At 44.8% G+C, this 26,990-nt stretch overlaps 1 protein-coding gene across 3 annotated transcripts in view; it reads right to left on the bottom strand.

Moving 5' to 3' along the window:
* mpp2b (MAGUK p55 scaffold protein 2b) overlaps positions 1 to 25,373 on the bottom strand; it is a 40,326-nt gene extending 14,953 nt beyond the window's left edge. For all 3 annotated transcript variants that reach the window (XM_063003237.1, XM_063003238.1, XM_063003239.1), the window contains exons 1-5: positions 25,177 to 25,373; positions 9,190 to 9,253; positions 1,490 to 1,590; positions 610 to 762; positions 360 to 515 (exon numbers count right to left, since the gene is read on the bottom strand). In XM_063003237.1, coding sequence (XP_062859307.1) covers positions 360 to 515; positions 610 to 762; positions 1,490 to 1,590; positions 9,190 to 9,220 — 441 coding nt within the window. In that variant the 5' untranslated portion in view covers positions 9,221 to 9,253; positions 25,177 to 25,373. The remainder of the gene's footprint in view (positions 1 to 359; positions 516 to 609; positions 763 to 1,489; positions 1,591 to 9,189; positions 9,254 to 25,176) is intronic.
* Positions 25,374 to 26,990: the final 1,617 nt, after the last annotated feature.

Genomic DNA, 26,990 nt, shown 5'->3' with positions numbered 1-26,990 from the left:
GTCTGTCTGTCTATTTATCTATCTATTTGTTTATCTGTCTTTCTGTCTATCTATATATTTATGTATCTATATATCTACCTGGCTGCATGTCTGCCTGTCTGTCTATCCATATTATATGTCTGTCTGTCTGTCTATCAGAAGTAGATGTAATAAAAAACTATCATGGTTGAATTCTTCCTCTCCCTCACTGGAGCCAATCAAATCATTTTATTCTGCAGGTAACAAGTTCCGCTGGTTGTGATCTGAAATCTGATCTGGTCACATGGATCAGACCTCTAACTCACTGGAGTCGTTACTGGGATGATAAATGTGTTGGGCTGTAGAATAACGTGATTATAAACATGATCTCAGGATCTCACCAGATGTTCTCCGGAGACTTTGCGGATGCCGACCATCCTGACGGCGTCGGGCGGGACGGGCTGGTTGTTCAGCGAGGGGTCCATGAAGGCGCAGGGGCTGGGCGGGGGAGTCCCGTAGCTTTTGGAGGCCACAGAGTCGTGCGTTTCCAGCAGAGACTGCGAGGACACATGAGAGAAGATCTGGCTGACTGTGGGTTCGAACTGTGTGTGAGGTGTGAGGCCGGGGTGTGAGGTGATGCTGGCTGCGTACCTGGAAGTGCGGCTCACTGAGGATACGGACGAGCTCGTGTGCCGTCTGACTCTGGGGCGCGAGCGGTGACAGATCTTTTAGGATGTCCTGCACCAGCTCCACGTTGTTCTCACTCACCGCCTCCAGTTTCGGCTCCTCGTAGCACTCGTGAGCCTGTTTTATACAAATTCAAAATAATAATAATAAAAATGAGGCGCCCAGGTGGCACAGCGGAATATTCCGCTAGCACACCAGCGTCGAGATTCTGAACACCCCGGTTTGAATCTCAGCTCTGCTACCAGTCAGCTGTGCGCCATCTAGTGGGCACAATTGGCAGTGCTGCAGCACACACTAATTGGCCATCGAGTCTGCTGTGTGGGAAAAGACCGTACTAAGTGGGTGGTGTCTTTAGCGCTGTGCAAGGACCCTGGTTAGTAGACCGTTTGTCTAAATCTTAGCTGTGCTATCACCCTGGTCAAGTGTCTAACAGGCACAATTGGCTATGCTTAAAATAGAGGGAAGGTCAATGGGGTTCCTCGATGAGGAACTCATAGGGCAGTTGTAGCCTAGCAGTTAAGGTACTGGACTAGTAAGCAGAAGGTTGCTGGTTCAAACCCCACCACTGCCAGGTTGCCACTGTTGGGCCCTTGAGCAAGGCCCTTAACCCTCAATTGCTTGGATACTATAAGTTGCTTTGTACTGTATAAAGGTGTCTGCTAAATCCCAAAAATGTAAATGCAGCCTCTGCTGTGTCTCTTGGTACCGCTACTGGAGGGTGAAAAGAAGCCACGCATAATGCGCACATGATAGTCTGTCTCTCTCCCCGGCCAGCAGGGGGTGTATGCAACAGAGGAACTGCCATAAGTGATTAAATTAGGACTAAGCAGAGTCTAAAACTCACCACGGGACTCTCCATGATGTTCTTGAGGAAGATCAGGTCCAGATCGTTGGCGGTGGTGGAGCTGGTGCTGTCGCTCAGCGTGTCCAGGACGCTGTGCATTGCTGTAGAGAAGGACACCAAAAAAAGATTTAGTACATGCGAACCCACACAAATGCACCGTATTCGTTATACACCCCGCTCACACCAGACCAAAAATAAAAGCATCTTGTCGAAGCCCACGGCACAACGCTGCGCCCATAAAGCACACGGATCAATAGAAGAAGCACAAGCAGGAACCCACGTCTTTATATCTCAAGTATTAAACCAAGCTCAGGTTACAGGCTTCCAGTCCAAAACACTGAAACTGATCAAGCTGGGTGTTTCCTCACCCCTAAAAAGTTTTAACATTTACTGCAGGGTCAGATCTATGGACTCTCTCTCTCTCTCTCTCTGTGTGTGTGTGTGTGTGTGTGTGTGTGTGTTATGTTCAGTTTCAGTCCCCAGATTTCGGCCCCCAGATTTCAGTTATGTGGACACCTGACCATGAGCTCGCTGGAAATTCATTTCGACACCAAACATGGACATGGTCATGTTTATCAGATCGCTGCCCCCAGTACAGGAGCTGTTTACTGTAATAATAATAATAATAATAATAATAATAATAATAGAATCTTATTTATAAGCATCTTTCAAGGTACCCAAGGATGCTGTAGAGATAAAACAAATAGGTAAAAATATAAATATAATAATTATAATAACAGGGCGGCACGGTGGCTCAGTGGGTAGCACTGTCGCCTCACAGCAAGAAGATCCTTTCTGTGTGGAGTTTGCATGTTCTCCCCGTGTCTGCGTGGGTTTCCTCCAGGAGCTCCGGTTTCCTCCCACAGTCCAAAAACATGCAGTCAGGTTAATTGGAGACACTGAATTGCCCTGTAGGTGAATGGGTGTGTGTGTGTATGTGTGTGTGTATATGTGTGTGTATGTGTGTGTGTGTATATGTGTCTGCCCTGCGATAGACTGGTGCCCTGTCCAGGGTGTTACTGTGTGCCTTGCGCCCATTGAAAAGCTGGAATAGGTTCCAGCACCTAGTAATAATAACAATAATAATAATAATAATAATAATAACAAAAGCACCTTTCAAGGTACCCAGGGACACTGTACAGATAAACACAGCAGATTAAATACAGTGAGTAGATATAAATAATAATGATAATGATAATAATAATAATAATAATAATAATAAAATAATAATAATAATAATATATTAATATAACATCACTAATAATAATAGGGACAGTGGTAGCCTAGCAGGTGGAGCTTTGGGCTATCAATCAAAAGGCTAAGGGTTTGAATCTTAGCTCTACCACGTTGCCACTGTTGGGCCCTTGAGCAAGGCCCTTAATCCTCTCGGCTACAAGATTTCGGTCCCCTGATGTCAGTTACGTGACACCAAAAATGGACATGGACATGTTTATCAGATCGCTGCTCCCAGTACGGGTGCAATTCTAATTCGCTTGGGGCACGTACCACATCGCGTTTATTATGGTAATAATAATAATAATAATTATAATAGAATCTTATTTATCAGCATCTTTCAAATGCTCAAATATGCTGTCCAGATAAAACACAGCAGATAAAAACATTAAGTAGATATAAATAAATAATAATAATAATAATATATTAATATAACATCACTAATAATAATAGGGACAGTGGTAGCCTAGCAGGTAAAGCTTTGGGCTATCAATCAAAAAGTTGAGAGTCCGAATCTGAGCTCTACCACGTTGCCACTGTTGGGACCTTGAGAAAGGCCCTTAACCCTCTTAGCTACAAGATTTTGGTCCCCTGATTTCAGCTCACCATAAATTCATTTTGACACCAAACATGGACATGGACATCAGATCACTGCCCCCAGTACGGGTGCAATCCTAATTCACTTAGGGCACGTACCTCATCGTTTTTACTATAATAATAATAATAATAATAATTATTATTATTATAATAATTATAATAATAGAATCTTATTAATGAGCATCTTTCAAGGTACCTAAGGATGCTGTACAGATAAAACACATACAGTAAGTAGATATAAACACTGTAAAAATCAATAGATAATGATAATAATATTAATATAATAATAATAATAATAATAATAATAATAATAATAATAATAAAAGCACCTTCCAAGGTAACCAGGGACAGATTAAATACTAAATTGATAAAATCAATAGAAAATAATGAGGCACATACCTCATCGTTTTTAATATAATAATAATAATAAATAATAATAATAATAAATAATAATAATAATAATAATTAATAATAATAATAATAATAATAATAATAATAATAATAATAATAATAATAATAATAATAAATGTCCCTAATAATAATAGAGACAGTGGTAGCCTAGCAGGTAGAGCTTTCGGTTATCAATCAAAAGGTCGAGGGTTCAAAATGTAGCTCTACCACGTTGCCAATGTTGGGCCCTTGAGCAAGGCCCCTAACCCTCTCGGCTACAAGATTTCGGTCCCCTGATTTCGGCCCCCAGATTTCACTTACATGGAAATACCAATTCCAAAATGTCATTCCAAAGCCATGGGCATTAACATGCTGCCCTGTTTCCCTTCTGGTACGGCTTTCAGCAAGATTTTGGACTGAGTCTGCAGGAATTTCTGTCTGTTTGGTCAGAAGAGCATTTGTGAGGTCAGGCTGTTCCAATTCATCTCAGCAGGCGGGAGGTCTGAGTTTTGTGCAGCCCAGTGAAGTTCCGCCACACCCGACTCAATACAGTCATGCTAGAACAGGAAAAGGCCTTCCCCAAACTTGTCAAAGAGTTGCCAAATATTACCATACAACCCCCTCCCCTCTCTCTCTCACCTCTGTGGGAGCAGTTTGGAGAGCCAGCGTCCTCCACAGTCAGCCTGTTAAAGAGACTCCCGGCCATGCTTCCTCCTCCGTCTCCCTTCTCTTGTCTGCCTCGGCCTCATCCCCTCCCGCCCGTCCCCTCCCGCTTTCTCACCTGTGACGTGAACGCTGGAGCTCGGCCGCCCCTCCCTCCCCGAATTCACTCCTCTCCGCCTGTCTGAGATCTTCACGCTGCCTGATGTCTTCTTTACTGTCTTTGTTTGTAGGAACGGTTCACATCCACAGGAGAACCGGAACCTTCCTCATAATCCTAGAAGTCATTAACTCAAACCTGCACGTGTGAGTAACCGATCCGAGTCTGTACGAGTCTTAGTGATGCAGTCAGGATGCTCGGCCAATACGATAAGCCACGCCTGATGGAGGAAAATGAGCATCACATTGTTGTCAGTGCAACAGCGACTCCTACTGCCTGGTCAAGGAACTGGTCTCACCAAGAAAATAGTATTTAAAATGATTTATTTGCATTTCTTTCGTTTCTTGGGACTATACCAATATTTTTTACTAGTGCACACAGTATTTTGATGAGCCTCTACCAAACAGTTGAGATGATCACGAAAATTACGCAGCAGACGGGAGGTTTGTAATACTATTTTGTTCAGCATTTAGCAGACGCTTTTATCCAAAACAACTTACAGTACTGTGACAGTATATTGTCTAAGCAATTGAGGCTTAAGGGCCTTGCTCAAGGACCCAACAGTGGTGGCAGTGGTGGGGCTTGAACCAGCAACATTTCGATTACCAGTCCAATACCTTCTATTTTAAATTTTCTGTTTTTCCAACCTTTTCCCCCCAATTTTCTCCCCTAATCTAGTCGTGTCCAATTACCCTGATTGCATCCTCCACTGATTCAACCCTCCACCGCTGACTGAGGACGCCTCTCAATTGACACACGCCCCCTCCGACACGTGCTCAGTCTCTTCTTTTTATCTTTATCTTTATATACTTTATTTGTCATTTATACAACAGTTAGTTCCGACCTTACAATCTGATTGGTTGAGAAGCGTTCTAACCGTGCTGATATTCGTGACAACAGCACGGCCTTTTCACACCACAACTGTATTACTCCGCTGACGCGTTGCCAGTAACGGCAAGCTTCATGCACACAAACGCGCACGCAGGCGACAGAGACTTTATTCCCGATCTCGTTTTAAATCCGTTATCTGATATACAATCTAGTGCACTATGTAGGGAACATAAATCCACGATCTGATACACAATCTAGTGCACTATGTAGGGAACATTAATGTGTTTGTGACACGAACAGTTAGCTTAATAGCCCAGTTAGCAGCTCCTAAGAGTTCTGTTATCACCCATAATCCTTTGGTGTGTGTGAGAGCTTTTTTATTTCTTTTTTTCCCTTCGGAGGTTCTTGCCTTTTTCTTCTTGTTCTTCTTACCTCCCTGAAATGAGTTTTTGCAACTTGGGATGTCTGCTTTATAGTGTTAAACTTTATATTTGTTGTGGAACTACTTTTTGGCGGAAGGTATTGTCAAGCATATTTATTATGAAATTCAGGGCTTCTTTGATTTATTTTCATTCTTTATTTTGTAAAAACTGTTGTATAAAAGCAATAGAACACTTGAGGTCGTGTGTTATCGCGAATAACATCACGGCTGTGATGATCTACAGCACTCACCTTCGGCTCGTGCCTGCGACCAAATCACAGTTGTGATGTTATTCGCGATAACACACGACCTCAAGTGTTCTATTGCTTAAATATACATATACATTTGTACAGTACAATAAAAGTCAGCCATCATATGGCGCCCCTGGAGCAGACAGGATTAAGGGCCTTGCGCAAGGACCCAACAGTGGCTGCATAGCAGAGCCTGGATTTGAACCGCCAATCTTCCGGTTGACAGCCCAAAGCTCTACTGTCCTTTGACTCAATCTCGAGCCATGGCAACTAGATGGATGAACGATCTATAGGAATATCGATCCCGTGCAAGTCTAGATAGGTCCATCAGGGTCTTCTCTGCCGTTATTGTGATTGTGTCGAGCCATCGAGTTGGTTTTCCTCTTCGCCTTGTTCCTTCTATTCTTCCGACCATGATGTCCTTCTCCAATGGTCTCTCTCTTCGTATGATGTGTCCAAAGTAGGCAAGTCGTAGCTTAGTGATCCTTGATTCGAGTGACATGTCTGGCTTGATTTGTCTGCCATGATCCGACTTGCCCCTAAACTCTATGAACAACAGCCAATCGTTGTTCATGCAGCCGCCCAGCCCAGACGGATGGCATAGCTGAGATTCGATACGATGTATTCGAAATCCCAACTCTGGTGTGGTAGCGTATTTTACCGCTGCGCCACCTGAGCGGCCTAGTCCATATATATATATATTCCATATATATCAGTGTTTGCTATATACTGTATATCCTGTATGGCTTGCCATAATACATGCATAATACCTGCAGCCCATGGGGGGGCAGTGAGGAGGGTGGTTGAGTTCATGTCGTGGAGGGGCCCCCATCTGCCATGGGCCCCAGTGCACCTGCCCCCCCTGCACCCCCTGTAGTTAGTCCAGTACCATTTTTCTTTTAACAAAGCTGAATTTCACTGGACTGTTCTTGATGGATGGTTGACTGTTCTTGATGGTTCTTTGATGGATTTGGGAAGCATCTGTGGTCCTCACATCACTTCTCTTTTTGATTTCATCATCTCTATTCATCAGAAACACTCATTTCAGGACGGGCGGCTCAGACGGAGCTGTTTTTCTCTCTGTACGATCTGCTTGTCACTTCCAGGCTGCCCGCGTGCTTCTTTCTCCTGAGGGAATCTGGCACAGCTACGATCCAGGAAAACAGAGCGCGGGTGGCGTAATTGGCCCTGGGAGAGAGCAGAGGAACGAGAGGAGCCGTATTGCTCTCCTCACACGCCCTGAAACCTTCCTTTTAAAAATACAGACACGCCGTGATCTTAATCTGAAGTAACCAAGCGTCCGCAGACATCATCCTCAAACTGTGACATCATCACCCGGCTCTGATTTCAGCCAGCAGGCGTAAACAAGAATAAACCACACGGCAGATGGACGCACCCGGTGCTAATCACTGTACGCTAATTATACAATATAAACCCAATTCCTCAGAAAAAACTCTGAAACAGGTGCAGGAAAACTGTCAATAAAAACAGGCAGTTGTGACAGAAGCGTGTTTATCATTGTGTAGCTGTGAATGTCATTTTTTCCATTCTTGTTTGATAAACTTCTTTAAATACTTCTGGGGAATTTGGAGGCCCAGTCAACACCTCAAACTCATTGCTGTGCTCCTCAAACCGTTCCTGAAGCATTTTTGCTTTGTGGCAGGGCGCATCATCCTGCTGAAAGAGGCCACAGCTATCAGGGAATACCGTTTCCATGAAAGGGTGAACATGGTCTGCAACAATGCTTAGGTAGGTGCTACGTGTCAAGAACATTGCCCAAAGCATCGCACTGCCTCTGCTGGCTTGCTTTCTTCCCATAGTGCATCCTGGTGTCAAGTGTTCCCCAGGTAAGTGACGCACACGCACCCGGCCATCCACGTGATGTAAAAGAAAATGTGATTTATCAGACCAGGCCACCTTCTTCCACTGCTCCGTGGTCCTGTTCCGATGCTCACGTGCCCGTTGTTGGCGCTTTCGACAGTAGACAGGGGTCAGCATGGGCACCCTGACTAGTCTGCGGCTATGCAGCCCCATACACAACAAACTGTGTTGCCCCGTGTATTCTGACACCTTTCTATCAGAACCAGCATGAACTTCTTCAGCAGTTTGAGCTACAGTAGTTTGTCTGTTGGATGGGACCACACAGGCCAGCCTTCGCTCCCCACGTGCATCAGTGAGCCTTGGCCGCCCATGACCCTGATGCCGGTTTACCACTGTTCCCTTCTTGGACCACTTTTGATAGATACTGACCACTGCAGACCGGGAACACCTCACAAGAGCTGCAGTTTTGGAGATGCTCTGACCCAGTCATCTAGTCATCACAATCTGGCCCTCGTCAAACTCGCTCAGATCCTCACGCTCGCCCATTTTTCCTGTTTCTAACATCAACTTTGAGGATAAAATGTTCACTTGCTGCCTAATATATCCCCCCCACTAACAGGTGCCATGATGAAGAGATAATCAGTGTTATTCACTTCACCTGTCAGTGGTCATAATGTTATGCCTAGTCAGTGTATACATACTATTATTCACTGCTGCTTTGACACCCAACTCCTTAATCCACATTGACCCTCAGGAAACTGATTGACTGTCTGATGAAACAACAGTATGCAACAGAAACCCATAGAAATCTGGGACGTTAAGTGTCCTGGGAGAGAGTTAAAAAAAAGTTTAAAAGAAGGACAGACCTGGGAAAACCGGGACCCTGTCCCTGCGGTGCCACCGGCTGGGCGTTCAACCGTTCGTGTCTGAGTGAGAGAAAGGTAGTTGTCTATCTGCTACTGCAAGAGCAACTTCTACTGTACTGCTCTTGATGATTTCTACTGGAAGATTCCGCCAATGGTTGGAGTAAATAAGCAGCCGGCAGCTTTAAACGTAACAGGGGACGTGTACCAGCCTGGCACCTCTTTTCAGGCAGCATTTATCGAGAGAGTGCACAAAGAAATTTATTATATCCAAGCAACAAATTGTAAAGGCAAATGAAAGAACGTTTTTTCCAGGATTTCACCATCTACAGTCCATGACATTATTAATCTCTCGTGTGTAAAGAGCAAAGCTGAAAACCAGACTGCAGACTGCACTGCACTCAAAGCTCATCAACCCCTCATCAGTCAGAAAGGAAACAAGGTGAAGGACAAAATAAAGGATGGTGGCTTACCTGAGTCTGAGCTGGCTGATGCGACAGGCATTTTTGGACGGGTGGTTCAGGACTTGTGGCCTTTCTGAAGAAGGAAAAGAGAAAAATGAATAAAATAAGGAATAAAACTTAAGTTTTAAGTGCTACTGAGTTTGTTTGAATCTGATTTCTGGACTGAGACGGTCAGATTGGATTGCATTGTTTTTTTGTTTTTTTCCCTTTTTCTCCCCCTTTAGCGCATCCAATTGTTCAGTTTGCATCGTGCTTCCTCTCTGTCTATGCCGAACCCCGCCCTGACCGAGGAGATCGAAGCTAACCCCTATCCCCTCCGAAACATGGGCAGCAGCCGGATGTATTTTTGCCACCCACACACTGATGAGTGTGGCGCCACCTAGCGTTGCATGCGGAGAGACACACCCTGTGCACTCTTCCTCATCTCTGTGCAGGCGTCTCTAATCAGCCGGCAGAGGTCGTAATCGCATTCTGACAGAGAGAGACCCACATCCGGTTCTTTGTCCCACCCCCCAACTGAGCAACCGGCCAATCGTTGCTCATACAGCCACTCAGTCTCGAACCGGTGAGGCAGAGCTGGATTCGATACGAGGTACTCAGAATCCAGCTCTGGTTGCAGCGTGTGTCTCTACCGCTGCGCCACCTGAGCGGCTGGATTGCATTGGTTAACATCTGAGATGTGCAACCACAATGACAACCTGCTGCTTAGTCCATTCAGACCCTGAGTTCTGCAAACAGCAGAGGAACAGCAGTGGGAAATTGGAAAGGCAAAAAGCAAACATGCATTTGGACAGTGCAGGAGTCTAATGCGCAGGCCTTACATCAACGGGACACAAGCTGCCCGGCCGGGCACTCACCAGAAAGCGGGAGAATTTACCCCATGTCGCTGCTCAGGTGGCGCAGCGCTAAAAACACACGCTGGAACCAGAGCTGGGATCTCGAATACATCGTACCGAGTCTCAGCTCTGCCTGTCAACTAAGGCTGAGCGGCCACGTGAACAACGATTGGCCTGTTGTTCAGATATGAGCGGGACTAAGCCGGGGTCTCTCTCTCATGACTGGTGCAGTTATGACCTCTGCTGGCTGATTGATGGCGCCTGCACAGAGATGAGAAAAAGAGTGCTCTCAGGGTGTGTCTCTCCATACACAACTCTGAGCTGCACTGCACTCGTAAAAGTGTAGGTGATAAGATGCATACGGCTGCTGTCCACGTATCGCTCCCCACGTGCATCAATGAGCCTTGGCCGCCCATGACCCTGTCGCCAGTTTACCCCTGTTCCTTCCATGGACCACTTTTGATAGATACTGACCACTGCACACCGGGACACACTCCACAAGAGCTGCAGTTTTGGAGATGCTCTGACCCAGTCGTCTAGCCATCACAATTTGGTCCCTGACAATTTGGTCCCTGCTTGCACAACTACTGCCTGGTCAACATCATGAGCCTCATGAACCAAACTACCATAATGTGCTCCCTAATCCCTTCGGACCCTGAGTTCGGTCCGTCTGGTCAGAAGTTCCTGAGAACGGTTGGGCTTCAGGGTACGATCTGTGGTCCTAACAATGAGGGTCTTATGAGGGTTTTTTTTCTCCCAATTTAACGTAGCCAATACGCTGCTGGGGACCCCGAAGGCGTCCAAGGAGGGTGTTTATTTGCCTGACAAATGCATCCTCTGATGTGTGCGCAGCCCACCAATCAGTCCACCAGTTTCTTCTTATTGTGACCCATACTTAGATGGATTTGCACGTGAGGTCAGCTTCGCGTACAGAGAGCCACGCCCCGATTTCTGCACTCCTCCACTTTCTGTACAGGCGCCCCAGGCAACCAAGGTCCTTACACAGTGTTAATAACCCCACCGCTTAGTCCTGTCTTTCCCTCCCAGCAGACTGGAAGCCAATTTTGTCTTCCGCAGGCAATTGTGGGCGCCCAGCTGACCGGTAACAGAGCCGAGATTCGAACCCCAGAGCTCAGATCATCCTGCTGCGCCACCTTGGCACCAGAGGGTCTAACGTTTGATTCGAGTGAGCTTACTGCGATATAGACAGGAGAGGTAAAGGCAGAAGAACGTCGTATGACTCGTGCTGATTCAAGACGTCTGCAGATGGCAGGAAGTTCAGGGTTTATGCCGGAGCATCTGCCGGTCTGTCACAGCTCCACTTTAAGGGAAGCGAACATATGCTGGGTAGGACAACTGCACAGTGAAAGGAAGTGAGGACGGTGCAGTTGATCTGATGATGATGATGATGACGCTCTTCCTCTTTCCATTTATGGAGCGCAGAACTGGCTGAGTATTTCAATGCTGACAGAACAACATGAACAAGGGAGCTTGATAATCGGGTCTCTGCGGTGGCTCAAGAAGGGTCTGGATGAAGAATAACCTCGCTGCTGCAACAGTGACTCCTACTGTCGGGTTCAGGCACAGACACAAGTGGTGGAGGAATACAGAGAGAACGATCACGCATTATAACCTGAGGGTCTTTGATAAGGACCCAATTATTATGGGAGTACACACCGACAGCGGTCCGAGGAGGGACGAGCCACAAACCGCTGACAGGTTGTTGGGCGGCCAAGACTTATAGATGCCAGAGAGCCTGGTACTGACCGACAGAAGATCTACTGTGGATCAAACTGAAGATCATTTTAATCCTGGTGAGGTGAATGTGTGACATCACACAGTGCATCAAACCCTCCAGTCAGAGTACCAATGCTACCTCCTGTCCACAGTAGAAAGCACCTATAATGGGCATGCAGGCATGTGGACGGTCAGGCACATGTGCTGACCCATAGAAGAATATAACTTGTATAGAACTTGAAGGACCAGCTCGTGACGTCCTGGTACCAGATACCACAGGACAACCTCAGCAGTCTTGTGGAGTCCATGTCTCAGCAGGTCAGAGCTGATTGGTGTACAATTCAAGTAAGATGAACCAAAATGTTTGTGCTAAACGTTACTGCAGTTTTACATGTGAATGATAATACTGTGTGCAGCTGTGTTTGCATGTGTAAATGTGTGTGTGTGTGTGTGTGTGTGGGTATGGAGCAAGCTGGCACTCAGCTGGGGGTATAGAGCTGGAAAAAAGTTTTGGAACCACCGTGTTAGCGGGATTGTAAATACGTGTTCACACTCAGTCTCCTACGTACATAATTACACACACATAAGCATGACTTTAATTATAGTTCACACCATATAGACACCTACCAGACATGTAAACACACACACACACACACACACACACACACAGATCCCAGTAAAGCTTTTAACCACCGACGACAGACAACTGTGTCTATTACAGTGTGTCATTTTGTATAAAAGTGTTTAGTGGTTTTCATCATCCTTTTTGTCGTCTGTTCATAACAATTTGGTCCTCATGGAAGGCCCTCAGGTCTTTATGCTGATCAGATAGATAGATAGACAGACAGACAGACAAACAGATATATTATATATATATAGATAGACAGACACACAGACATAGTAATATATATATATATATACAGTGCCTTGCAAAAGTATTCAGCCCCCTTGAACTTTTCAACCTTTTGCCACATTTCAGGCTTCAAACATAACGATATGAAATTGTAATTTTTTGTGAAGAATCAACAACAAGTGGGACACAATCGTGAAGTGGAACGAAATTTATTGGATATTTTAAACTTTTTTTAGAAATAAAAAACTGAAAAGTGGGGCGTGCAATATTATTCAGCCCCCTTGCGTTAATACTTTGTAGCGCCACCTTTTGCTGCGATTACAGCTGCAAGTCGCTTGGGGTATGTCTCTATCAGTTTTGCACATCGAGAGACAGAAATTTTTGCCCATTCTTCCTTGCAAAACAGCTCGAGCTCAGTGAGGTTGGATGGAGAGCGTTTGTGAACAGCAGTTTTCAGCTCTTTCCACAGATTCTCGATGGGATTCAGGTCTGGACTTTGACTTGGCCATTCTAACACCTGGATACGTTTATTTGTGAACCATTCCATTGTAGATTTTGCTTTATGTTTTGGATCATTGTCTTGTTGGAAGATAAATCTCCGTCCCAGTCTCAGGTCTTTTGCAGACTGCAACAGGTTTTCTTCCAGAATGGTCCTGTATTTGGCTCCATCCATCTTCCCATCAATTTTAACCATCTTCCCTGTCCCTGCTGAAGAAAAGCAGGCCCAAACCATGATGCTGCCACCACCATGTTTGACAGTGGGGATGGTGTGTTCAGGGTGATGAGCTGTGTTGCTTTTACGCCAAACATAACATTTTGCATTGTGGCCAAAAAGTTCGATTTTGGTTTCATCTGACCAGAGCACCTTCTTCCACATGTTTGGTGTGTCTCCCAGGTGACTTTTTATAGATATCTTTGAGAAATGGCTTTCTTCTTGCCACTCTTCCATAAAGGCCAGATTTGTGCAGTGTACGACTGATTGTGTCCTATGGACAGAGTCTCCCACCTCAGCTGTAGATCTCTGCAGTTCATTCAGAGTGATCATGGGCCTCTTGGCTGCATCTCTGATCAGTCTTCTCCTTGTTTGAGCTGAAAGTTTAGAGGGACGGCCGGGTCTTGGTAGATTTGCAGTGGTCTGATACTCCTTCCATTTCAATATGATCGCTTGCACAGTGCTCCTTGAGATGTTTAAAGCTTGGGAAATCTTTTTGTATCCAAATCCGGCTTTAAACTTCTCCACAACAGTATCTCGGACCTGCCTGGTGTGTTTCTTGGTCTTCATGATGCTCTCTGCGCTTTAAACAGAACTCTGAGACTGTCACAGAGCAGGTGCATTTATACGGAGACTTCATTACACACAGGTGGATTCTATTTATCACCATCAGTCATTTAGGTCAACATTGGATCATTCAGAGATCCTCACTGAACTTCTGGAGTGAGTTTGCTGCACTGAAAGTAAAGGGGCTGAATAATATTGCACGCCCCACTTTTTAGTTTTTTATTTCTAAAAAAAGTTTAAAATATCCAATAAATTTCGTTCTACTTCACGATTGTGTCCCACTTGTTGTTGATTCTTCACAAAAAATTACAATTTCATATCGTTATGTTTGAAGCCTGAAATGTGGCAAAAGGTTGAAAAGTTCAAGGGGGCTGAATACTTTTGCAAGGCACTGTATATACAGATAGATAGATAGATAGATAGATAGATAGATAGATAGATAGATAGATAGATAGATAGAAAGACAGGCAGACAGACAGACAGACAGACAGACAGACAGAGAGAGTGCCACTGTTGGGCCCTTGAGCAAGGCCCTTAACCCTCAATTGCTTAGACTGTATACTGTAGGTTGCTTTGAATAAAAGCGTCTGCTAAATGCCGAAAATGTAATATTTACACTAACTCTAACTATTTACATATATGGTATTAGGTCTAATAATAATAATAATAAGCACAAGAATGGGAATAACTAGATATGTAGTATAATAATAATATCTTGATCTTGATCTACATTCAGCACATGAACTATGATAAACGACCATCAGCACAATATCTAACAGATCCCTCACATGAACCGGTGCTACCAAATACTCATCACCAGGCACATTTTTAGGGGTGGTTTTAATGTTTTGGCTCATGAGTGTAAAGTGAAAGGCGTCAGACGAGAAACGGCTTCATATCATCCAGTAATATTGGCCTTTAACGAGCCAATTAAAGCGGAGACAGACGATCCAATAATAGACCTGAACAGACGTCTGAGATTTCATCTCTGCAATTCATGAAACGACTTTCTAATGTCTGTGCGGCATTTACATCAAATTGTTCTCGACAGGAAAATAACTCTATAACGACTCTCTCTCTCTCTCTCTCGCTCTCTCTCTCTCCGGAAACGTTCTCGGATGTTAAAGCATCGGCCGTCCTGTCATGTCACTTGACCAAGCAATCTCGGAGCCAGAAGGCGCAGCTGCCTGCGTGGGTGATTATACAGCGGGCGTGAGGTTCGGGTTCGATTACAGGTTTGATACGCGCTGGGGGTATGAGTTCTCATTAAGCATGTGGAAGAGGGAGAAAAATATCTGACATAGACAAGATGAGCATTGCTAGAAAGCAAGAGCTTTGAATCAGCGTCCATGACTGGTTTTCTTTAAAATGACGGGCTGGTAATCCAGGGCTCAACCATGAGCATGGGAATAAATCGAGGAACTCAGAAATTTGATGAACAGCAGAAGTGTGTGTGTGTGTGTGTGTGTGTGTGTGTTCATCCATCCATCCATGTAGTCCTTGGTCAGTGTGGAGAATCATGCAAGCAGCAGAGGAGCAGCAACGGGGAACTGGAAATGTTTAAAAAGCAGGCATTCAGGGCGTTTAGGATGCATAAAGGTAAAACATGTAAGGACACCAGAGCTGACATCTCTGCTACCGGCAGGCTGGGCGCCTACACAAACAATGATTGGCTTGTTCTTAATATAGGGGGGAGCCGGAAGGGATTCCTCATAACTGATGCAATTACGACCTCTGCTGGCTGATTGATGGCATCTGCACAGAGACGAGGGATAATGCGCTGATCAGGGTGTGGCTCTCCGTACATAAAGATGATCCACAAATGAACTCGGCTCATGCAGGTGAAAAGAAGCAGTCGGCTACTGCACACGTGTCGGATGGGGCGTGTGTTAGCCACAGCTCTACTTGGTCAGGAGTGGAGGTCAAAATCAGTAGAGAGGAAGTAAAATGCAATTGGGTCATTGGATGCAACTAGATTGGGAGAAAAATTGGAGGAAAATGCAAAAAATAAATAAATAAATCATGCACTCAGACAGTGCAGTAGTCTAATATGCAGGCCTTACAGCTACGGGACTCAACCTGCCTGGCCAGGCACCCAACAGAAAATTAGGGAATTGAATCCTTGACGCTTTCAGAACCAGCATGAGCCTCAGGAACCAAACTGCAGTGAGAATCATATCACAATAGGATCAATCTCAATACCTGAGACGTCTGGGTCACCACTGCAGAGACCTGGGTTCAAGTCTCTGGGTTCCATTGGCCTGGCCAGACATGTAATAAACCCAACTGCCTGTGTCTGGAAGTGGGAAAACCGCATGGGGAACCACTCCTGGTTGTAGGACAGCTCAGGCCTTGGGCACGTTGTGGTCCTCCATCACCCACTAGATGATTGAAGACTAGAAAATTGTCATTTTTTACCATCAGCTTACACTTAATCACCCAGAACAAAGAAGTGAAAACATGTTCTTAAGAATTATTTTAACATTAATTAACAGGATAATCTGCTAGCACACCAGCACAGAGATTCTGAGCTCTCGGGTTAGAATCTCGACTCTGCTACCGGTCGGCTAGGCGCCTCTAGCAGGCACAATTGGCCTCCAGTCTGCTGGGTGGGAAAGACCAGACTAAGTGGTGGGACCTTGGTTGCCCAGGGCGTCTGTACTGAAAGTGGACGAGCGCAGAGATCTGGGTGTGGCTCTCCATACGCGAACCCAACCTCACAAACAAATCCACCGAACTACAGAAGAATAAAAAATGGATTGATGGACTGCGCACATGTCGGAGGGGCTGTGTGAGGCGAATATACACCCTCCTTAGATGCCATCGGGGCCCTCTGTAGTGAATTGGCTATGGTACATTGGGAGAAAAGGGGGGTAAAATGCATCAAAAATTCATTTAAAAACTTGAGATCTTTTTGGTTAGCAATTACAGCTGCAAGTCTTCCAGGACACGTCTAAGCAAGCTTTGCATACCTGGATTTGTGCAGTTTATCCCATTCTTCATTATCCGTCCCTAAATTCTTACCAGTGTCTCTGTCCCTGCTACAGAGAAGAACGCCCATAGCATAATGCTACCACCACCATGTTTCAACACAAGGATGGTATTACACAGGTCATGTGCATGACTGTGTGGTATTCTGGCTGCACTGCTGCACTGTGGCAGAGAAGGAGGCGCTGCAGAGAGTGGTAAAGTCTGCACAGAGGACCATCGGATGCAGCTTACCACCCATCAGTGACATTTACTCAACCAGATGTAGGGAAAGAGCCACCTGCATCCTCCGTGACCCCACCCACCCTGCACACGGACTTTTCACCCCCCTTCCCTCTGGAAGGAGGCTGCGCTGCATCCAGGTAAAAACATCTAGACTGAAAAACAACTTCTACAGACATCCCAAGTTGCAAAAACTCATTTCAGGGAGGTACCCCCGGACCTCGACCCCAAGCCCTCCCCCGCCGCTAACTGAGCTACTAAGCTAACTGTTCGCATCACAAACATATTTATGTGTACCACATAGTGCACTAGATAGTGTGAAAGATAATAGATTTATGTTCCCTACAAAGTGCACTAGACAGTATATTAGATAACACATTTATGTTCCCTACATAGTGCACTAGATAGTGTATTACATAATTAATTATGTTCCCTACATAGTGCACTAGATAGTGTATTACATAATTAATTATGTTCCCTACATAGTGCACTAGATAGTGTATTACATAATTAATTATGTTCCCTACATAGTGCACTAGACAGTATATTAGACAATTGATTTATGTTCCCTACACAGTGCGCTAGATTGTATATCAGATAACGGATTTAATTCGCGATCGGGGAAAAAAGTCTGTGTCGCCTGCATGTGTGTGTGTGTGTGTGCGTGTGCGTGTGTGTGCGTGTGTGTGTGTGTGTGTGTCGCTCTTGTCCGCTCGTTCTAGATTCCGGGAGATTTTATCTGACTTGCAGGCATCAGGGAGCCGCTATGTATATGCAGGAGACTCCCGGAACTTCCGAGAGACTTGGGATGTCTGCTTCTATCTGAATTCAGTCAGACTGCTAAATTGTTTCACCCCCCATATACTGTCTGTGCACCTTATATAAACATTATACATTCTAACAACCTTATATAAACATTAAACAACCATATATAAACACTATACACACTGCCATACACTGAACACAACTGTCACTTGTCACTTGAACCATCTTGTGATTTGTTGCTGCTTAGTCTCGCTGCTATACTTTTAGCAATTATGCACTTTAGATCAACATAAGCTGCTGCAGTTCTTTGTGCAATACTTTAAAATGTAAATACTTTTTACTTGTACTTTTTTTCTTAGTTTCTTAGTTTATTTTATTTTTATACTAATCTTACATCTTAGTTTATTCTTATTTCATTCATGTCGCACACCGAGGCCTGGGTAACTGTATTTCGTTCTATCATGTACGTGGTGGAATGACAATAAAGCTGAGTCTGAGTCTGATAGTGCTCGCTGTTCATCTCATTAGACCAGAGAATCTTTTTCACATGTTGCCGGAGTCCTTCACATACAGGGGGCACAGCAAAGGGTCTGACTACTTTTAAATCCACAGTGTACAAGGTAACACCAAGGGCTTGAAATGAATGAATAAAATTAATAAAATCATCTGATTATGTTTATGAAAAGCTTGACTGGCATCCTGAAGCGGCCCTGCACTGCACCGGGAGTATTACCGGTGACGACCATGCAAACCGTATCCTAACTGTGACTAAAAATAACCATCCTGTCCCCCACGCGTTCCCTTTCTCATCACGTTACAGGGGAAACGGTCGTATCCAAGACAACCACGATGGCTTACATTACTCTCTTCTTTAACATGCATTCTTTCTCCCTTTTTTTCACCATGGCAACCAGAGAAAGTGTATAAAATAATTATAAGTTGGTGTGATTGAGGTGAAAAGACCTCCAGGCTTCAGTCTGTGGACTGTTTGTTTATTATGGTTTTAAGGTCATGGTTTACACTCATCATGACAGGGAAGCAACGGAGATGCAATCAAAGTACCTGGTGCTACTTGCTTTAGTCTTTGCATTACATTCATGCAGCCAGTTAGCCAGTACATCTTTACTGATTCACAGGCCTGACTGTATGACACACACTTATAAAGATGCGATTCAAACCAGTTGAAGTTTGGTAATGGAGTGAAAGTGAGGAACAGCTGTATGAACAGGGTGAGGGTGTAAAATTTTGGAAATGTAAAAAAAACAGATAGGTACACGGTCAGGGCAAGAGAACAAGTTAAAAGAACAACAATCCGGCCGCTCAGGTGGCGCAGTGGTAAAATACGCTAGCACACCAGAGCTGGGATTTCCAATACATCGTATCGAATCTCAGCTCTCCCATCCGGCTGGGCTGGGCAGCTATATAAACAACGACTGGTTGTTGTTCATACAGGGTGGGAGCCGGATAGGGACCTCATAACTGATGCAATTACGACCTCTGCTGGCTGATTACACAGGTCGAGAAATAATGAGATCAGGGTGTGGCTCTCCATACACAAAGCTGATCCGCAATGGACTCGCCTCGTGCAGGTGAAAAGATGCAGTCGGTACTGCACATGTGTCGGAGGGGGTGTGTCAGTTCACTCTCCTCACTCGGGGCGGGGGTCAGCACCAGTAGAGAGAAAGCGTAACGCAATCGAGTAAAAATTGGACAATCCTCAGGCAATCATGAAGGGCCTAGGAAGCGGACTAGCGGACAGTTTGTTGTTTAATGCTCCCGCAAGGCATCTTGGGAGAGAGAGGCTGGACTGATGGATAAAGAGTGACAGATAAAGAGACGTCATAATCTCAGGTTTGAACCCGAGACTCGAGACTGGGTCGGACATTTAACAGACGCCTTTATCCAAAGCGACTTACAGTAGTGTGACAGTACACAGTCTTAGCAATTGAGTGTCTTACTCAAGGGCCCAACAGTAGCAACCTGGCAGTGTTGAGGCTTGAACCATCGACCTTTTGATTACTAGTCCAGTACCTTAACCACTGGGCTACAACTATAGAGATGATCAAAAATAATACAGATTTCGTTTGATTTCATTTTTGGGTGGCGCACAACAGGCAGATGGTGCCAGTGTGCACAGGGAGAATTGAGTATATCCAAATTAGGACAATGCAACAAGAGAAAAGCTTTGAAATAATCTAAAATGCTTTATAAATATACCACAGCCGAGTTTTACCAGCTGTTCAGAGCTTTAGACCCACACACACACACACACACACACACACACACACACACACTGTGCTTCAGGCTTATTCACTACCTGGTAATCATTAGCTTTTACTGATGGGGTCTGATTAGGAGAATTTAAACGACGGCAATTTTCATTCATATTAATTTAAACACACCAGTGCACTGATTCCTTTCTCAGATCAAACAATATCATGAGCAGTTCATTTTAGCTTTTATTTAGCGAGAAAAAAGTTCATTATAAAATAAATTATGCACAAATTAAACAAAGAGGTCCAAACCCAGCACCTACTGAACCAGACCGAGACTGTTTCCAGGGAAACGACCCTGGAGGTTTGGGGTCAAGTGATGTTTATAAATGAGAGCCGGCAGCCGAAGGACCTGCACACAGCAGCTCACATCTGTACAGGCAAAAAACCATAAATAAATCTACACATGGTCCAGATCAAGAACAGACAGAAAACACTTATTTACACTTATTTAATGCCTTTTTTTTTCTCCCGATTTTTTAGCACGTCCAATTTTTACCCAACTGCGTTACGTTTCCTCTCTACTAGTGCTGACCCCGCCTCGATTGAGGAGAGCGAACTGACACACGCCCCCTCCGACACGTGTGCAGTAGCCGACTGCATCTTTTCACCTGCACGAGGCGTGTTCATATGTGGATCAGCTTTGTGCACAGAGAGCCACACCCTGATCAACGCATTATTCCTCAACGGCGTCAATCAGCCAGCAGAGTTCGTAATTGCATCAGTTATGAGGTCCCTATCCGGCTGTTGTTCATGTAGCCGCCCAGCCCATCCTATTTAACCCCTTTTGTTTCAGTTCTTTGTAAAAGAAATCCACTTTACATTTACATACAAAATGTCTATAGATATGAAAATAATACAGATTTTATTTCATTCACGTTTATTAACCGCTTCATCCTGGTCAGGGTTGTGCCAGGTTCTGATTCCACCGGGTAAACACTGGAAGCAAGACAGATATACTCTATACAGGGCAATAATCAATCGCTGGACTTCAGACATCCTGCCCCTTAAGCATAGCCAATCATGACTCATGACTGTGGACATGCCTGGCCGGCAATTAGCTTTTGAAGCCAGATGGGGAACAGACCCCTGTGCCTACAAACACATGATGATTTTACTTACATCTAATCTAACTTGCATCTAAAACATAATGGTTTAAATGCATGAACATATGCCTTTATTTATCATATATACAGATACATGCATTCTTTTTCTGTGTATCCTTGCTCGTTCGGAAGTCGGGGTCAGACCGCAGGGTCAGTCATTGTACGGCGCCCACGGAGCACAGAGGGTTAAGGACCTTGCTCAAGGGCCCAACAGTGGCTGCATGGCAGAGCTGAGATTTGAACTCTCAACCCACAAGGCTACCACTGTACCACTGGTTGCACGGTAGGCTGACACAGAAAGTCAGACCGACGGATAATTAAGTCAACAAATCAGAATTGTTCGAACACTACATGCCATGTACAAAACAGCACAGCTGGAACCCCACGCAGGAAATGGAAGCCCTCACATCTGGCTGGATTCCCGGACGAATGTCAGCGCTGTGGACCGCGTGGGACTCATTGCAGATGGTCGAATGTTTTGGAAACAAGTTCACTGAGAAAAACTTGATTTAGATTCTGTTGTTTAGACCTTTTGAGTCTAAGGAGACCCATGGGCTCTGTGCAGAAAGGCTAAAGGAGTTCCTCTACACCAAGCTCCTCAAATCACATCTCTTATCAGGCTGGAACAGGAAATGATCTTTCTCAAACGGCTGCCACGAAGCTAGAAGCATATTATTGATTTTATATGATTGTATCCACCTGTACGTCGAGTTCTTTGGGCCTGAGCTGATCTTAAATGGACCAAGAGACAGTTGTTGTTGTGACAAAGACTTAAAGGGGCATCTAGACTACGTAGATCAGTGAAAGGTATAAAAGCCAACATCCGTCCTGGTATGGTGACCTAAATATGTGTGAAGGTTCTCTTGACCCAGAGGAGAATATTGAAATATTAGAGCTACACATGCTGCCATCAAGGTGACGTCTTTTTCCAGGGAGTCCACTGTTATTAACAAGACAATGGCAGGCCTCATTCTGACTTCGTACGCGCAGAGTGTATGTGCTGGACTGGCCTGGCTGCAGTTCAGATATGGCTTCTATTAGAAATGTAAGGCGCATCATGAAGAGGAGAATCAGACGACGCGACCACGGACTGACGGAAGCAACAACAGACAAAGATTTCACTTGCAAAACTGCAACGATTAGTGTCCTCAGTTCCCAAACCATTTAAAAGTCTCATTAATGTGTAGCTGCAGACGTCAAACTCATGTGTAGAGTTTGCTTATATATACAAAATACAATAAAGTTGATCAGTTAAAAACATTAGGAATCTTTTCTTTCTACTTTCGTCAGTTAAATAAAGATTCAAGAGAATAAGATTTTTAGCATTTAGCAAACACTTTTATACAAAGCAACTAACAGTACTGTGACCGTATACAATCTAAGCAAGTCAGGGTTAAGGGCCTTGCTCAAAGGACCAACAGCAGCAACCCTCTGATTACTAGTCCAGTACCTTAACCGCTAGGCTACAACTGCCCGTCACAGATTCACATCACAGATTCTTCTCTTTATTGCATTTGACTAAATAACCTAACTTGAGGCGGCACAGTGGCGCTTTGGGTAGCACTGTCACCTCACAGCAGTAAGGTTCTGGGTTTCATTTACAGGTGGAGTGGTCCAGGTCCTTTCTGTGTCCTTTCTAGAGTTTGCATGTTCTCATCTTGTCCATGTGGGTTTCCTCCGGATGCTCCGGTTTCCTTCCACAATTCAAAGACATGCAGTCCAGGTTAACTGGAGATACAAAATATCCCCTTAGGTGTGTGAGTGTGTGTTGAATGTGTGTATGTGTGTGTGCCCTGTGATTAGGGTGGCCACATTCATAGTCACAAAAAGGAGGACATTACACCCCCAAAAGGAGGACGTCATCCCAGGAACAGGGGGGCATGATACTGCAACACACAGAATGAAACCAATTTGACCAATTTAAGCAAGAATTCTAAAACAAATCACCATGTTGTGTCTACTTTTGATATTTAAGTCTGTTCCTCGCTGCCTCCAAAAGTTTACTAATTGACTCAAGTAGAAGTGTATGTAGAACAGAGCGAGCGGGCGAAATTCAACCACCCAATCACAGACTAGCATTTAGAGGGCGGGACCTTCTGCGATTGGCCAGTGGTGGGCGAGCATTTGTTCTGACATGTACCTGAGCCAATGACAGATAATATTGATCAAAAATGTAACCAGTTCACACCAAAAGGAGGATTTTTAAGTGTCCGTCCTAGCGTTGCATGGGCGGAGGACTGGCAGCTGAAAAACCGGACTGTCCGACCTAAAGCCGGACGGCTGGCCACCCTACCTGTGATGGACTGCTGACCTGTCCAGGGTGTTTCCTGCCTTTCGTCCGGTGAATCGAACCCACGGCGACCCCGAATATGATAAAGCGGTGGTAAAACTGACAATGAATGAATAAATAAATGCCCTAATTTAGGAGAGGTGACCATATACTTCTTTCCATGTAATGTCTGTTGACTCACTTGGTAATTATAGTGTATTAAATACTTCCATTGACATCAAAATAACAGAAATACCAACGATCTTTCATTTAAAAAAGTACATTATCAGACGTAAAAATAAACATTAAATATATTAAACATGCAGTTTTATTAAGGAGTGACGTCAAATCAGTTACAAACGTGCGGTTTCCATGAGATAGCATATGGTTGCTAGGTATGGTGTGTGGTGTTTTACATGGTTGACAGAGTTTGCAAACACAAACACACACAGACACTACACACACAAACACTGCACAAACACACACAGGCACCGCACCGCATCAGGACCAGCCTCCCCTGAATTCAATCAACATTAATAAAATTATAGCACTTCAAAAAGAAAAGTACTTGAGTTATTGGAGAAGCCAAACACAAGCACAGAGTAAAATGCTGTTTGTTATTCGACAGTACACTGATTACCTGAGTACAGTGACTGACACCAAACTCAGAACCACACTGACTAAATACAGACTCAGTGCTCACAAGCTGGCCATCGAGACCGGACGCTACAAGAACTGCTGGCTGCCCACGGAGGAGTGTGTACACAGTGCAACACCAACACCACAGAGACCGAGCTGCACTTCTTAACTGAGTGTCCAAAATACACTCACACACGGGAGGTGTACTACAAAACATTTCAGAAACTTCACCCAGAATTCTGCTCCCTCACCAACAACCAGAAACTCTTCATCATGCTGGGAGAGGAGAAGAAGAGCAGCAGCAGTAGCGGCTCAGTACGTATCTGCTTGCAACAATCTGAGAGACACGGACTGATCCACCCAAACACAAGAACAGCCCTGATGGACCCACACAGTGATAACGTTTGTTTTGTACATCTGTTTTTATTCTATTTTTATTTTATGTTTCTTTTTTAAATGTTATATTTTCCTAAAATTCTTTCTTTTTGTATATTTATATAAATGTCTTTATAATGCTTTGGCAATACTGTAACCACCACAACAGTCATGCTAATAAAGCTCCTTGAATTGAATTGAATTGAATTGTTTGCAATGTGGTTGTTGCTTTTTTGGAGGTAATTGTTGGTGTGTTGCTATGTGGTTGCTATGACATCTCTGTTGGTTGCTAGGGTGTTGCTAGGTTGCTATTTCAGGTGGTTGCTGCCGATCGCTGAGTCGATCCTGAATCGACTCCTAACATGACTCACTGAAATCACTATCGCCTGGCAACAGGACACGCCCCCTGACAACACCGTCTATACTACCCTACTATGTAGTATGTACTACCCGCTCACCGAGAGCACTATATGACCATACTGTTTAGTAAGCTAGTATGCGGATTGTGCAATATTCCTAACGTTGTGTTCTTTACACCATTTTAACTCGATAGAATCACAGCATGAGGTGGAAAACACTCTATAAAATCATAACCTGACATTTTCTGTATTTTAAAAGAATCTATTTAAGCCGTTTAAAGAAAATGCGACCTACCGGTGATGCAGCTCTTCTCCAGGTTGAGAGATGCAGACTTGGTTGCCAGATTGGTGCGGCTATTATCCCGCACAATGCGCACGTTTAAATCCCGTCTGATGTCTGTTAATAAATCAAACCCAATTCTAAATATTGATCCCGATATTGTGATCCAGTGTTGTTCGGAAAAGCCAAATTTATGTAGAGGAACAGCAGCCCCGACCACACACCACTGAAACAAACGTAATGAATTTGCTCAGCCCGCTGCTGGAGTCTTAAAGCGGCAACCAACGCTGTGGGTCCCACCGGGAATTTCTGCTGCATTAAATATGCAGTGATGCCGCGCTCAGATCTGTTGCTGCTTTAAGAAAACCTGACAGCACACGACACTGTAGCCTGAAGTGTCATTAATGTTTAAATATAACTAGTCCAAAGACATGCATTCAAGTAAATTGGAGATACAAAAGTGCCCTCAGATGTGTGTGTGTGTGTGTGTGTGTGTCGTGAAGGTGGGAATGTGTTTGTGTGTCTGCCCTGTGATGGACTGGCGCCCTGTCCAGGGTGTTACTGTGAGCCTTGCACCCTGTCCAGGGTGTTTCTGTGTGCCTTGCGTCCTGTCCAGGGTGTTACTGTAAGCCTTGCACCCTGTCCAGGGTGTTTCTGTGTGCCTTGCGTCCTGTCCAGGGTGTTTCTGTGTGCCTTGCGTCCTGTCCAGGGTGTTTCTGTGTGCTCTGCGTCAGGGTGTTTCTGTGTGCCTTGCACCCTGTCCAGGGTGTTACTGTGAGCCTTGCACCCTGTCCAGGGTGTTTCTGTGTGCTCTGCGTCAGGGTGTTACTGTGAGCCTTGCATCCTGTCCAAGGTGTTACTGTGAGCCTTGCACCCTGTCCAGGGTGTTTCTGTGTGCCTTGCGTCCTGTCCAGGGTGTTTCTGTGTGCCCTGCGTCCTGTCCAGGGTGTTTCTGTGTGCATTGCGTCCTGTCCAGGGTGTTACTGTGAGCCTTGCACCCTGTCCAAGGTGTTTCTGTGTGCCTTGCGTCCTGTCCAGGGTGTTACTGTGAGCCTTGCACCCTGTCCAGGGTGTTTCTGTGTGCCTTGCGTCCTGTCCAGGGTGTTTCTGTGTTACTGTGTGCCTTGCACTCTGTCTGGACAGGCGTCCCACCAGAATGTCTAATAGTGTGTCACCGCATTGCTGCTGCAGTAGTGACTCCTGACGTCTGTTCAAAGCACCTGAACATGTGGTGGAAGAATACTTCAGTCTATCATAATCCTCCTTATGCGTTCCGGCTCTTTCCACACCCTGGACACCACCGATGGCTGGTAAAAAGAAGAACCCGATGGCTTCACACGTGTTGAAGAAGGCAGGTGCTAGTCTGCAGTCCTCTTTGGTCAGCATGGATGTTGTTCATGAGGTTAGAGGTTGAGACTGAGGTGGGAAGCAGCGGGGGGACTGGGTATGACTAAATGTTTAATCAGACAGTACAAGGGATCATTATAATGCAAATCAGCAGGAACTTGGGTGCTTATGAATTTAATTGGAAAATGTGAATGTGAGTATCACATAATTTAGAAACTTGTGCTATAAAGGGTCTAATTTCACCCAGCGGGATACAGAGCTGATTGGGCACAATCGTCTAAATTATTAAATTAATTAATGCCGGACATTTTATTGCCTCAAAAAAGTTGAGAACAAAGTTAATTGTGTAATTGTGTCCCGAAGAACATTTCTGTTTGATCTGCACTGTGCAACAATATGCTGGAGCAGCTTTGTTGTTTACATATGTATAGTCACTGTAGTTTGTATTTATTGGATATTTATGCATTATTAATTGATTTTAT

Source organism: Trichomycterus rosablanca, chromosome 10, assembly GCF_030014385.1.
Source record: "Trichomycterus rosablanca isolate fTriRos1 chromosome 10, fTriRos1.hap1, whole genome shotgun sequence".
NCBI classification, from domain to species: Eukaryota; Metazoa; Chordata; class Actinopteri; order Siluriformes; family Trichomycteridae; genus Trichomycterus; species Trichomycterus rosablanca.
Note: the sequence above shows the minus strand (reverse complement) of the source record. Positions and strands in the feature narration are given on the sequence as shown.